The sequence below is a fragment of the Oncorhynchus nerka genome, linkage group LG24 (genome assembly GCF_034236695.1).
Source record: "Oncorhynchus nerka isolate Pitt River linkage group LG24, Oner_Uvic_2.0, whole genome shotgun sequence".
NCBI classification, from domain to species: domain Eukaryota; kingdom Metazoa; phylum Chordata; class Actinopteri; order Salmoniformes; family Salmonidae; genus Oncorhynchus; species Oncorhynchus nerka.
The window spans coordinates 51,158,605-51,173,730 of record NC_088419.1 but is presented as its reverse complement, the minus strand read 5'-3'; the positions used below and the strand labels follow the sequence as shown (position 1 = coordinate 51,173,730).

Below are 15,126 nucleotides of genomic sequence, written 5' to 3'. Positions count from 1 at the left end.
TCACTTCATATTAAATGTAACTAAATGTAATCAAATGTAATCGAAGTAAATGCCCAAAGTAATAATTTATCATGAGCAGGCCATAAACAATAACTAGTAATGCTGGTTAAAATCTTAGCAATTTATAACTATAAAGTTGAGGTGTAGTCACTTTCAAGGACACAAGCAAGTACACAGTACAAATATGGTACAAAATATTAAATATGATGTATTTCCTATTCAACTTAACTATGAATACAGTACATTAGGAAAGTATTCAGACCCCTTGACTTTTTTCCACATTTTGTTACAGCCTTATTCTAAAATGTATTAAATAGTTTTTTCCCCTCATCAACCTACACACAATACCACATAATGACACAATACCACATAATGACAAAGCAAAAACGGGTGTTTAGAACTTTTTGCAAATTTATTAAAAATAACGACACATGGACACTATCAACACCATCTCAGTAACACACATCTATCATTATGGTTAGCTGGACCATCTAGTTCATCTTAAAGTCCAAAAATGGATGTAACAATTCCAGATGACCCTTTTTTTTAAAGCAATCCCTGATAGAAAGTGAACAAGTGCACATTTCAGAGAGTATAGTGACATAACTCCATGTGAATCCCTGTGATTTAAGGTTATGGTGTGTATAAAACCTAAGCACCATAGTACTTAGCTATACTTTAACAAAATAAAATATAATCTTTCCAAAATCTTTATATATAAAATCAATGAATACATCGAATTGCTGAACGATTGCAGTGAAAATAATCAGGAGGTAAAAGCAGAAGTTAGGTTTCATTAGTCACCTCAATGTCACTCTTAACCTTATTCTACCACAGGCCAGCACCCCCGGCTATAACAGTCAAAGGGAAGACTTCTGCTGTCTCAATATATTAGCCTGCATTAATTACATGCTACAATATTGATGCATCATCAATAACAAATCAATGAAATAAGTTGGACCACTGATTAAAGATAAATTAAAAAAACACAATGACCCTAATGAAATAAGACTATTATGTTCTCCTGGGCCGTGTTCTGTTGAGCACCATGTAGCAAAAATGTTTTGCAACAAAATAATTGAGCATTTTTTTATGGAACAAGTTCAGGTACTACCAACATTTTTAAAATCCTACTGTTTAAAAAGATTTTGTTTTGTGCCAATTGAACACACACCTAGCTAAAAGTATATTAAAAAAAAAAAAAAAATTCTAAACATCTGAAATACCTGTTAAGATGCCTCGCTTTCAAATAACTATTGCATGAAAGTAACACAACAAAAAAAAGGGTATTTTAAAAAGAGTAGAAAAAGATGTCATACACATTCATTATTTATATATTGCCAGTCATTTCAGGAATTTAAATTGCATTCCTAATGGAAACATTCTTTGTCCAATTCAACAGAAAATAAGTAAACAGAAATTGACCCGGAGTTGTAACTTCAGATCAAAACAAATACCTCAAAGTGCTATTGAGAGCAAATCATATGATTATTTTCTCATATTAGTATTTTCTTACAATCAGTCTTTTGTTAGTCTGTACCACTACTGCAAAATGTTTAAATCAATAATACTGTAAATGTACAAAAAGTTACATATGACTCCTAAAAACATTCAGATTATTTTAAATCATACAATAGCAATGAGTAGGTTACTTTTGTACCATTTACAAATGTTTGGAAGTAGAAACCCTGACATTTGGACTCACTGACATTGAAATGGCCTCATTGCTTTTGAGAGGAAAGAGTTATTCAAGACAAAATAAATATGTATTTATTTTCTATGATTTGTACCTTGCATCTGGGAAGTTGCCTGGATGTGCTTTCACTACTATCAAAATGATTTGAATTGTTCAACAACAACAAAAAGGCTAAATTTTAAAAGAGTAACTTTAAATAAATAAATGTGACAAGCCATGTAAAACTAAGATGTGCTTTGGGTAAAGACAATACTCATGGAGTGTGCCTGCCTATTTCTTTCTATTCGGTATTATTGTGTAAGGAAACGGAAACGCCTTTATATCAAGCATCTCAAATCATATACATCCTTCAATAGGATGCCTATTGGCAAGGTACTTCAAAAACTTTTATAGTCATTCAGAGCAACAGAAAATAATCATTTGCAACCACATTACATCCTAATCGCAATAAAATATATGAACAATACATCTTGATACTTGCCAAATATACACCCACAACAACGTTCTTTCTCAACATAATTCAACTGTTGTATAAGATACAAATAAAAGAAAACAAAATAACTGAATAAGAGTCCAGTAACACAGGCAGGACTGTTATACACACACCTTCAAGGTACAATCTGAAATGTCTGCCTGCTGTGGCCAGACAAAATGCAAACAAACAATCTATGCTCAAAAGCACACGCACACAAACTTCAATCTCAGAAAAACCCATCCCCTTACTCCCACCAGGTCAGCACAAAAAAAAAAAATCACTATAGATCTTTAACCTCACGACCTCTAACCTCGCACTAGACAGAAGCCAGTGTATGAAACCACCCTGATTCTGCAAAATAGAGGGATTTATTTAGACTGTTCTGTCATGATGTTGACGGAACATGAAAGCGTAGCCTCTCTGAGAGTCTGCGGATGGGATAGATGGTGGACGGTGAGCCCTTCTCATGTGGAGGATGGGGCCATGTGTCCGTGAACACGGAAGCGGTACACGCATGTGTACTTTAGGTGACCCCAGTTACTCAGAACGCGCAGCTCCACATAGCGATAGATGGCTGTGGCAGGGTTCTGAGAGAAAGAGAGGGAGATAACAGGAAGGATAAAGAGTTAGCATGAGAAACTCAACCGAGTGTGGCAGATTTCAGCTGTAGCAAGCTCCAAAAGTTCAACCTAGCTAGCCTAACCCTGACTAAGTTTGAATGACGCGACTCACGGGCAGTTGGAAGGTTTGGATTGGCTCTCCATGCTGGTCATAAGTGAAGGTTCCCAGGCAGGTGCCGTCTTCTGTCTCGGTGGACATACCCTGCACAGAGAGAGAAATAGACGAGTGAGATCTTTTAAGGGAGAAACCAGTCCTTAGCGTACTGCGCCAGACATCTCGGTGGGAAATGTCCGACAGAAGATTCTACATGGAATAGGGAGGGTGGTCACGGTATCACAGTTAGGTCAGGTGTCAGAGGTGACTCACATAGACAGAGAAGGCCTTGGGGGCGCTGTCGATGCGTCCGGTGGGGGCGGTGGATACAGGCAGGTGTTCCAGGGTGACGTGGGTGAGTCGAGCGGGATGAGACAGGGCGATGACTAAGGTGCCCTGCGCACCGTGGAACGCCCAACACTTCCCAGCCTGCGCAGGCTGGCCCTGAGGGGCGGGGACAGGTGAGGTTCACGTTTAGTTAGATTAGAAAATGCAAAAAGGAAAGGAGACAGAGAGAAAAGGAGAGTGGAGATTCCTATTGACATGGTGGCAACAAACAACAAAGAAAGGATATAAAAAGAGCTAGAAAGAGGTACCTGGATAACAGTGCGGGGGCTCTCAGAGGAGTACCAGAGAGGTATGCCCAGGAAGGTCACACATGCCGAGCGAGTGCGGTACGTCTCGGAACACCGAGTGCTCACAATGCTGGCACCTTGGGACTCTAAGGCAAAGTCCGGCATCCTGTCGGCCAATGGAGGACTGCAGTCCTTCACAATCTCTTTCACTATCCGTGGCTCATTATGGGGCAAATTCTCATGCAGCCATTTGGCCATGGCCTCTTTGAGCTCGGTGGTCAGGTGTGCGTTGGCTTTGGTGGGGCTGGGCTCTGGGGGAGGCTGGTTCTGGACAGAGTAGACCTGTTGCTGCAGCTACACAACAGACACCAAATCCATTAGGTTAGGAAGGCTCATCATTCATGTTGTCGGAGTCCAAAAACGGCACCCATTCCCTATAGGTGCAGTACTTTTGACCAGGGCACTACATAGGGAATAGGGTGCCATTTTGGACTCAGCCATTCATATTTCAGTTATTCAGCACAAGTTAAGTGCTACAAATTTGACCGGGTTTGTGTACCTGTTTGTGGGTGTGTACATTACCGTGGCAGTCTGGTCCTCCAGGGCAGCGATTCTCCCCCTGACGTGTGTGTGTTGCTCCTTGAGGTCGTCTACCTGACTGGAGAAGCCGGCTGTCTGCTGGCTCAAACGACGTTCCCAATCCAAAGGATCCACACTACAATAGAATAGAATAAATTAAAATAAACATGTGTATGAATATTTGTATGAATATAATAAGATTCAACAACTGAGACATAAACTGAACAAGTTACACCGACATGTGACTAACAGAAATGGAATAATGTGTCCCTGAACAAAGGGGGGGTAAAAATCAAATATAACAGTCAGTATCTGGTGTGGCCACCAGCTGCATTAAGTACTTCAGTGCATCTCCTCCTGATGGACTGCACCAGATGTGCCAGTTCTTGCTGTGAGATGTTACCCCACTCTTCCACCAAGCCACCTGCAAGTTCCCGGACATTTCTGGGGGGGAATGGCCCTAACCCTCACCCTCCGATCCAACAGGTCCCAGACGTGCTCAATGGGATTGAGATCCAGGCTCTTCGCTGACCATGGCAGAACACTGACATTCCTGTCTTGCAGGAAATCCTGCACAGAACGAGCAGTATGGCTGGTGGCATTGTCATGCTGGAGGGTCATGTCAGGATGAGCCTGCAGGAAGGGTACCACATGAGGGAGGAGGATGTCTTCCCAGTAACGCACTGCGTTGAGATTGCCTGCAATGACAACAAGCTCAGTCCGATGATGTTTTGACACACCGCCCCAGACCATGATGGACCCTCCACCTCGATCCCGCTTCAGAGTACAGACCTTGGTGTAACGCTCATTCCTTCTACGATATCCGTGAATCCGACCATCTCCACTGGTGAGAAAAAAACGTGACTCGTCAGTGAAGAGCACTTTTTGCCAATCCTGTCTGGTCCAGCGACGGTGGATTTGTGTCCATAGGCAATGTTGTTGCCGGTCATGTCTGTTGAGGACCTGCCTTACAACAGGCCTACAAGCCCCCAGTCCAGCCTCTCTTAGCCCATTGCGGACAGTCTGAGCACTGATGGAGGGATTGTGCGTTCCTGGTGTAACTCGGGCAGTTGTTGTTGCCCTCCTGTACCTGTCCTGCATGTGTGATGTTCGGAGGTATCGATCCTGTGCAGGTGTTGTTACACGTGTCTTGCCACTGTGAGGGCGATCAGCTGTCCGTCCTGTCTCCCTGTAGTGCTGTCTTAGGCGTCTCACAGTAAGGACATTGCAATTTATTGCCCTGGCCACATCTGCAGTCCTCATGCCTCCTTGCAGCATGCCAAAGGCATGTTCGGGCAGATGAGCAGGGACCCTGGGCATCTTTCTTTTGGTGTTTTTCAGTCAGCAGAAAGGCCTCTTTAGTGTCCTAAGTTTTCATACCTGTGACCTTAATTGTAATATTTAGTGAGAAAAATATGTTTGACTGTGATGGTATGAGGGACAGCTGAGAATTTAGTCAGGACACCAGGGTTAACACCCCTACTCTTACAATAAGTACCATGGGATCTTTAGTGACCACAGAGAGTCAGGACACCCGTTTAACATCCCATCCAAAAGACAGCACCCTACACAGGGCAGTATCCCCAATCACTGCCCTAGGGCATTGGGATATATATATTTTTGACCTGAGGAAACAGTGCTTCCTCCTGGCCCTCCAACACCACTTCCAGCAGAAGCAAGCCAGCAGTGGGATGCAGGGTGGTATGGAGGGTGGTATGCTGCTGGCTAGGTTGGGATGTTAGATTGTCTCATACTTTTCCTATTCACCAATGTCTTAAATCCTTTCAAATCTGCATAGGGAGCATGGGTAAGGAGCTAGGGGCATCTCAGTGCTAGAGGCGTCACTACAGACCCTGGTTCGATCCCAGGCTGTATCACAACCGGCCGTGATCGAGAGTCCCATAGGGCGGCACACAATTGGCCCACGGCGTCATTGTAAAATAACAATTTGTTCTTAACTGACTTGCCTAGTTAAATATACGTTAAATAACTAAATTAAATAAACACTCACCTGTCCACTCTCACATTCCTCATGTCTGTCCTCACGTCTGTCAAGTCTGTCTGTAGTCTCTCTACCATCTGTTGGGATAGATAAGCACAGAAACCACATCTCAGCCCTGTACGTAAATAACAACACTGCTATAGTATAAAACCCTGGAAATGAAACTAGTGCTGAGCGATTAACCAACATTACATTTTTTTCGGTTATTAAACAACTAATTGACCGACATCGGTTCAAGTACTTGAATTCCATTTAGTTCGGTTTTTTTCTGAGCCCAACGCACCGTTTCTGTAGACAGAAATCAAATCATTCACGAAAGAAATCAAGTCAAGAACTATGTGGGACGCTGGGCTGAAGGGAGTTGTCGTTTTCATTAAGCAAATATTCAACCTAGTTCAGCGCAGAAATGTGGTAATTAACCTCAATGTCCATAACCCACTGCACCAGTTTTTTTTCCACCTCAGACAGATCAGAGAAGAAGAGGCGAAGTGAAAGGTTTCACTCTCGCCAGAATCTGTCCAAAATAAGCCCAATGCATTTCTATGGGCTTATTTTGGACCTCAGCTTGTCGCCTTCCTTCCCTCATTTGAGACAACGATTCCCAATGTCAGAGCAGAGACATGAGCATCTCGTTATTATAAACAGACCTCTGGACATTGTACACTTTATTATCTGCTACGTTAGGTTAGATACACACAGTCATTGAAAATAAGAATTTGTTCTTAACTGACTTGCCTAGTTAAATAAAAGGTAAAATAAATGAAAATAAATATATGCAAAAGTACTATCTCACAACTTGATGAAACCCTCACTCTTGCGCAGACATTTAGAAACGAAACATGCCAATTTGAAAAATAAACCACAGGAGTTTGAGTGAGAATTAAGGCGACGTTAGAGTAGTAAAACATGTACAGTTGATGTCGCAAGTTTACATACACTTAGGTTGAAGTCATTAAAACTCATTTTTCAAACACTCCACAAATGTCTTGTTCAGAAACTATAGTTTTGGCAAGTCAGTTAGGGCATCTACTTTGTGCATGACACAAAATTAATTCACTGTATCACAATTCCAGTGGGTCAGAAGTTTACATACACAAAGTTGACTGTGCCTTTAAACAGCTTGGAAAATTACAGAAAATGATGTCATGGCTTTAGAAGCTTCTGATAGGGTAATTGACATAATCTGAGTCAATTTGAGGTGTACCTGTGGATGTATTTCAAGGCCTACCTTCAAACTCAAAAGAAATCAGCCAAGACCTCAGAAGAAAAATTGTAGACCACAAGTCTGGTTCATACTTGAGAACAATTTCCAAATGCCTGAAGGTAACACATTCATCTGTACAAACAATAGTACACAAGTATAAACACCATGGGACCACGCAGCCGTCATACCACTCAAGATGGAGACGCGTTCGGTCTCCTAGAGATGAACGTACTTTGGTGCAAAAAGTGCAAATCAATCCCAGAATAGCAGCAAAGGACCTTGTGAAGATGCTGGAGGAAACAGGTACAAAAGTATCTATATGCACAGTAAAAACGAGTCCTATATCGACATGACCTGAAAGGCCGCTCAGCAAGGAAGAAGCCACTGCTCCAAACCCACCATAAAAAGCCAGACTACGGTTTGCAACTGCACATGGGGACAAAGATCGTGCTTTTTGGAGAAATGTCCTCTGGTCTGATGAAACAAAAATATAACTGTCTTGTCATAATGACCATAGTTATGTTTGGAGGAAAAAGGGGGAGGCTTGCAAGCCAAAGAACACCATCCCAACCATGAAGCACGGGGGAGGCAGCATCATGTTGTGGGGGGGCTTTGCTGCAGAGGAGGGACTGGTGCATTTCACAAAATAGATGGCTTCATGAGGCAGGAAAATTATGTGGATATATTGAAGCAACATCTCAAGACATCAGTCAGGAAGTTAAAGCTTGGTTGCAAATGGGTTTTCCAAATGGACAATGACCCCAAGCATACATCCAAAGTTGTGGCAAAATGGCTTAAGAACAACAAAGTCAAGGTATTGAAGTGGCCATCACAAACCCCTGACCTCAATCCTATAGAACATTTGTGGGCAGACCTGAAAAAGCGTGAGATCAAGGAGGCCTACAAACCTGACTCAGTTACACCAGCTCTGTCAGGAGGAATGGGCCAAAATTCACCCAACTTATTGTGGGAAGCTTGTGGAAGGCTACACGAAACGTTTGACCCAAGTTAAACAATTTAAAGGCAATGCTACCAAATACTAATTGAGTGTATGTACACTTCTGACCCACTGTCAATGTGATGAAAGAAATAAAAAGCTGAAATAAATCTCTACTATTATTCTGACATATCACATTCTTAAAATCAAGTGGTGATTCTAACTGACCTAAGACAGGGAATTTTTACTACGATCAAATGTCAGGAATTGTGAAAAACTGAGTTCAAATGTATTTGGCTAAGGTGTATGTAAACTTCCAACTTCAACTGTATAAAAGTGACATACCATTAATAAGAAGGGGCTAGAAGCGCCTTATATGGTGAGCTACCGAGTGGCGATGACAGGCAAGCCCCATACTATTGTGGAGGACTTCATTGTTCCTGCTGCCACAGATATGGCTGGGACAATGCTGGGGGAAAAGGCCCAAAAAAACTATACAGACAATATCTCCATCAAACAACACGGTTTCACGACGCATCAGTGACACGGCAGGAGATGTTTTGAAACAATGACTGCTTCGCATACAAGCCAGTGAATTCTATGCGTTACAGCTGGATTGGTCAACAGACATGGCGGGCCTGGTACAGCTCCTGGTATATGTCTGTTACGTTTCTGGGGGATCAATTAAGGAAGACATCCTCTTCTGCAAACCACTGGAAACCAGGGCAATCTGAGATAATATTTTTAAAGTACTGGACAGCTTTGTGACATCAAATGGACTTTTGTGGTCAAGATGTGTTTGTATCTGTACTGATGGTGCAAAAGCCATGACAGGAAGACATAGTGGAGTGGTAAGGCGCGTGCAAGCAGTTGCTCCCGACGCCACTTGCATACACTGCAGCATCCACCGAGATGCTCTTGTTGCCAAGGAAATGCCTGACAGCTTGAAAGACGTTTTGGACACTATAGTGAAAATGGTTAACTTTGTTAATGCAAGGGCCCTGAACTATCGTGTATTTTCTGCACTATGCAATGTCATGGGCAGTGACCATGTAACACTTTTACAACATACAGAAGTGCGCTGGTTATCATGGGGCAAAGTCTTGACACGTTTTTTTTTTTTTTTTTAATTGAGAGACGAGTTTAAAGTTTTCTTTACTGACCATAATTTTCACTTGTCTGACCGCTTGCATGATGACGAGTTTCTCACACGACTGGCCTATCTGGGTGAGGTTTTTCTCACCTGAATGATCTGAATCTAGGATTTTTTAAATATTTAACTAGGCAAGTCAGTTAAGAACAAATTCATATTTACAATGACGGCCTACCGGGGAACAATGGGTTAGCAAAACGACAGATTTTTACCTTGTCAGCTCGAGGATTCGATCCAACAACCTTTCGGTTACTGGACTAACGCTTTAACCACTAGGCTACTTGCCGATTACAGGGACTCTCCTCAACTATATTCCATGTGCGGGACAAAATTGAGGCTATGATTAAGAAGTTGGAGCTCTTCTCTGTCTGCATTAACAAGGACAACACACAGGTCTTTCCATCATTGTATGATTTATTTTTGTGTGCAAATGAACTCAAGCTTACGGACAATGTCAAATGTGATATAGCGAAGCACCTGAGTGAGTTGGGTGCGCAATTACACAGAAACTTTCCCGAAACGAACGACACAAATAACTGGATTCGTTAACCCTTTCACGCCCGGCCTCCAGTCCGCTTACCGATATCTGAACAGGAGAGCATCATCGAAATTGCAACAAGCGGTTCTGTGAAAATGTAATTTAATCAGAAGCCACTGCCAGATTTCTGGATTGGGCTGTGCTGAGTATCCTGCCTTGGCAAATCGTGCTGTTAAGACACTGATTCCCTTTGCAACCACGTACCTATGTGAGAGTGGATTCTCGGCCCTCACTCGCATGAAAACTAAATACAGGCACAGACTGTGTGTAGAAAATGATTAAAGACTGACACTCTCTCCAATACAACCCAACATTGCAGAGCTATGTGCATCCTTTCAAGCACACCCTTCTCATTAACCTGTGGTGAGTTATTCACAATTTTTAATGAACAAATAGTTTTATATGTAAGATGGCTAAATAAAGAGCAAAATGATTAATTATTATATAATTATTATTTGTGCCCTGGTCCTATAAGAGCTCTTTCCCACAAGCCGGGTTGTGACAAAAACTCACACTCATTCTTATGTTTAATAAATGTATTGTATAGTGTGTGTGTGGCAGGCTTTACAATGATGGCAAAAAAACAACATTTGAGAGTGCGCTGACCCTGGTGCTAGAGGAGGGGGTGCGCAGCTGAAGGTTGAATGTCTGAAGGAGTACGGGACTATAAAAAGTTTGGGAACCACCGCTGTAGAGTACTCACCTCGGTAACAAATTTCTGCTGGTGGTCTTTTTTCTTAAGTGTTTCTATTTCTGTCTGCGGGAGAAACACGCACAACTCAGTTCAGCAAAAATGAATACACCCAAATGAACTATAGTTTGTATTCTCTCTCTGTCTCTCTTACCAGGATGGTGTTCATCTTGGCTTCCAAAGCAGAATTGAATACCGACGCTCCATCCTGCAGAAGGAGTTGGACAAACCTTATTGTACAATCCAGGAGTAGGTTACATATGCAGTGCGTCAATGCAGCATCCTTTCAAATCAAGAGAAAGATGATAGAGAGATGACTCGCGGGTATGTGGCCCTATCAGATCCTACCATAGCCTTGGGAGGCAGACTGAAGACAGGGGGTGGAGTCGGGGTGATGAATGGTCGGTTCAGGGTCATAGTCGGAGTCAGGGTGGACCATACTAAGGGGGCAAGGTGCCAGCAGCCTAGCAGAGAGAGGCAGAATAGACCTGAATACGCCAAGGGGAACCGTATCGTACAGGTTTCACAGAAAACATTTAGATGTGTGAACATTATTGTGTCTACATTATTGCTCGTATAGTATGTGTTGTACTTCTGTTAGTGCCATTTTATACGTTCCCTCAGTGAATTAAATCGCTAGTAAGTACTAAGGTTAGGGATGTCATGTGTGGACAATTTACATCTAGCACCAATAAAGTAAAAGTGCAAGTATACACAGCTTGCTGTTGGTTCTTTTCATGGCAGTTCTATATAACTATAGACTGTATGATTATGGGGTGTGATGCCACTCACCAAAAGTCAAGAGGAAGAGGAAGGCAATTAGAATGGCCTTCCCCACACCGGCAGGGACAAACGGAGGGGCTACTACAGGAGGAGACAGAGTTAAAGCCGATGCTAAAAAAAACAAGCTACAATCATTGAGACAAGCTAATGCTAACAAACAGACTACAAGCATAGAAACAAGCTAATGCTAACAAACAAGCTTCAAGCATTTAGACAAGCTAACGCTATGCTAATGCTAACAAACAAGCACACACCCACACATTACTCACTCCAGCTGGCGCTTTTCCTGCTGGCGCCAGAGCTCTGGCTGGCGCTAGCCCTTTGTCCATACAAAGAGGTGTATCCAGAGTATCCTTTGAAACGTCTTGCCTCTGAAGAGGAGTAACCAGAGCTGTCCATGGCGCTGCTCTGGCTCTGGGCCTGGTTAAGGCTGGTCTGGCAGGAGGGGAAGCCCTTGGGGCTAGGAGCCAGATTCAGGCTGGGGGCTGGTGCTGGAGCCACACTGGGAGGCTCCTGGAAGGTCTTCCTCCTCTGAACCAAACTTGAGACCCCTGAGGGGCAAGGGTTGCGGGGAGAAAGAGAGAGGGTCAGATGGTCCGTTTTGAATAGCCATAATAGATAACTATAACCACAGACAGAAAAGGCTTGCCAGCTAGCTAACTAACAACAACAAAAAAACAGCTACCCTAGCTATGTAACTACAATTCAAAGCTAACCTACCTAGCTCACTGTAATACAACGCATACAGTACTGAGTGCACAGTAGACGGTGAAAGTAACTGAGGGAGTGTCATTGGGACCGTGGATGCAGAAAGTGGGGTGAACCGTACCAATGTTGTCCTCAGCATTACTGAGTGGCTCCATCGTGCTAGTGGTGCTAGCCACGCTGTTGGCCCGGCTGGAGGTACGAGTGGAGGCCACGTTATGACCCCCTCTTTTCCTCTTGGTAAAGACCCTGATAGAGAGAGAAAGAGGAGGTTGATGAGAAGAGAGGGGGAGAGTTTGACATGGTGTTAAAGAAAGTATTAGGCCTACTGTATAAGGTTATACTGTACAACATGGAAGACACACACCTCACAGGGCTCTCCCTGTAGGAAACTGAGGAGGATTCGTCATCCTCGGAGGATTGGTTGTAGTATCCCCCTAAAACCAGCCTCATACTCCGTCGCGACATGTCTGACAGAGAGAGAAACAGAGAAGTGTCAATGCCACATATAGGCTACTGCGTGACAAGCCGATTTAAATTGGAGGAATCACTCACACACCTATCAATAACAGCACACGTTGTAACATTCACTTGGTTTACAGGTCTTCACACGTAGGACTTTATTTACAGTAACGGTCAAATAAAAGTTGTTAACACAAGAGTTACATTAAAAAAATTAAATTAAAAAATGTTTCCAATAAATAGCCTCGGTAGCGTAAGGGTAGTCTAGAGCTAGTGGTAGGAGAGCTCTCTGGCAGATGCTCTCCTGTATAATCTCTAATCCAGTTACTCCCAAGCACCTCACACTGCTTTCTCTCTCTCACACACGCTCTGGGCATGGTACAATGGGTGTGAGTGTGTGTTTGGTTGTGCAATAAAAAAGGTTTCTCAGTAGATCTTGTGTAGGACTGAATACAACACAGGTAGAATTGGTATAGTCATATGAAAAGGCTAGAGCTACCAAATCCATTTTACTCAGACAGCATAGAAAGCCAGGCTGTTTGGGAATGAACTTCAACTTCCAAACAGGGCTAACACTGGTTAGAATTAGCAGACAAGTACTGCGGAGAAGCTCATATACGGGGAAAGGCACGTGCGGAGTGAGATGATGTGAGTTTGTATGTTCACAGAGACAGGAAGCTAGAGCGTGTATCTGTGTGACTGATATGCACATTTAGAGGACAGGGTTGACAGCGAAAAGGAAGTTGACTCACACTAATCGCCAGGTTTAACAACTACAGTAACAAGTTTAGGTTGCTTAGGCCGCTAGTAGGCCGGATACAGTGCATGTTAGTTTCCATGGTTACTGACAGACAAACAGCCACTGGTCGGACTAGTGACCAAGTGGGATAGAGCCAACACCACGAGCTCGGGAAAATAATAACCAGCCCGGTGTGCATTCAGTTCATTAAAGTTCAAACGTTTTACTAGCCTACATTGTGTGACAGTTTGTACTGAAGGACACGTTTCTCCAAAACAGTGCACCCTGTTCTTCAACAATCCTTGTGGTAGCCTTTTTGCTCCAGTTTGTTGGGTGTGGCCCGGCCCGACAGGCCAGGTATGGCCTGATCAATATGGGTGACCATTTGAAATAGCAAAAAGCTTATTGTGAGGTCCCTTGTTAATTCCCAGCCCTATTACCGTTCTCTGGGTATGTAATAACCTTTATCTTCACCGAGAGTGGAACATATTGTACTGTAATTCTCTCAAACCTCCTCTATTCCACTGAAAAGGACACTGATACTAAAGACACAAAAAGACACGAGCAAACACGTGAATGTGTTGCCACAACAACTTGAAGCTGATCCTAATAAGTACATTGAATGATGTTCCTCCTATGTGAACTACAGCGGAGAGAGTGAGGGTTGGAAAGTGAGGGCTCTGTGTTCAGGGTGGGGTAGAACGGGGAAGCCATTGAAGGAATAGATAGGATGACTACTGGCATAAAGCCAGGTAAAAGAGACCACCACACACTTAGACAGACAGACAGTGTGCACAGCAATGCACATATAACGACACACATACTGAGAAACAACATCCATGAATGCATCGCGTGTACATATTTTGGCAAACTTTTTAGATATATGGTTCTGTGTACAAATCTAATAAGATTGCATGGCTCATTTTACAAAACAATGCTTAGATCGGCTATAGCAGCTTGCAAGATGGTCATTACCCCCACAAGTCCTCTTGACAAGTGGAAATATTTCAATTCTAGCTTCGTTCTAGCCAGCAACATAGCCAGCTAAAAAAACAGCTAAAGTTAGTTAGCTACATTTGATCAACAAACTGCTGCTGGACCTTATCGGACGCTGTCTGTCCAGACATAAACAAACGCATCATCAACAAAAGAGTAATTCATCTGCTTGGTTACTAGCAACATGACAGCACATCACGAGTTCACAGCATAGCTAGTGTAGTACAATTAAAAGTGCATAAACAACGTTGGTGTAAAAATAACGGAGATATTTGTCCTGACTTACTCCGTTGTTGGGGCGCCTTCGTGGGCAAGGCATAGGCAGCGGGCTGTCAAACCACTTCCAATTTGAAAGATAACTTGGCCAGTTGCAACCATGCAGCCCAATACATTTCCAACCACTAACCTATCGGCAGAACGGGGTAATAAATGAGCCAACCACTTTGTTTTTGCTCTTCGTAACACTTTTACAATCTGATACAGTTACTACATGGACAGCTACGTGAAGGTTGCTGTACTTGACAGCTTGGAAGAGGAGGAGCCGGCGGGCCAGAAGTCGCTTGCCTGTCGGCTTCTCATCGTTTCGAACAGAAAACACGACCATGTGCGCCACCCTGTGGCAATATCGTGTCAGCAACAGTTTTCCCAATTTCTCTTGATAGATTAATCATCGTGGCAATTTTCCACTGAATCTTGAAAGTTAAAATTAATTCATCAAAAGTGTGAGACATGCCCATGTAAAATCAGGGAGATCACATTTAGAAAATATTACCGTAATCTTGTAAAATCTCCTCAATCAAGCAGATACCTGATTTGGGTTGTTGCACTAACGATATCCATACTTAACTTGATATTGTGTTGTGTTACATGTATGTTA

General features: G+C 43.0%; 1 protein-coding gene across 2 annotated transcripts; it reads right to left on the bottom strand.

Annotated features, from left to right (window-relative positions):
* Positions 1-2,064: 2,064 nt before the first annotated feature.
* Positions 2,065-14,767, bottom strand: LOC115108108 (SUN domain-containing protein 2-like). 2 transcript variants are annotated; one of them, XM_029632074.2, is made up of 14 exons: positions 14,536-14,767; positions 12,420-12,522; positions 12,177-12,301; positions 11,617-11,898; positions 11,357-11,428; positions 10,913-11,052; positions 10,719-10,772; positions 10,577-10,630; positions 6,051-6,118; positions 4,043-4,175; positions 3,482-3,814; positions 3,159-3,329; positions 2,904-2,993; positions 2,065-2,758 (listed from the first exon to the last, which is right to left on the bottom strand). In XM_029632074.2, exons 2-14 carry the CDS (start codon positions 12,518-12,520, stop codon positions 2,636-2,638), a joined length of 1,746 nt encoding a protein of 581 aa, XP_029487934.2. In that variant the 5' UTR covers positions 12,521-12,522; positions 14,536-14,767; the 3' UTR covers positions 2,065-2,635. The 2 variants fall into 2 exon arrangements, with proteins under 2 accessions (XP_029487934.2, XP_029487935.2); XM_029632075.2 differs by having other exon boundaries at positions 10,913-11,028.
* Positions 14,768-15,126: the final 359 nt, after the last annotated feature.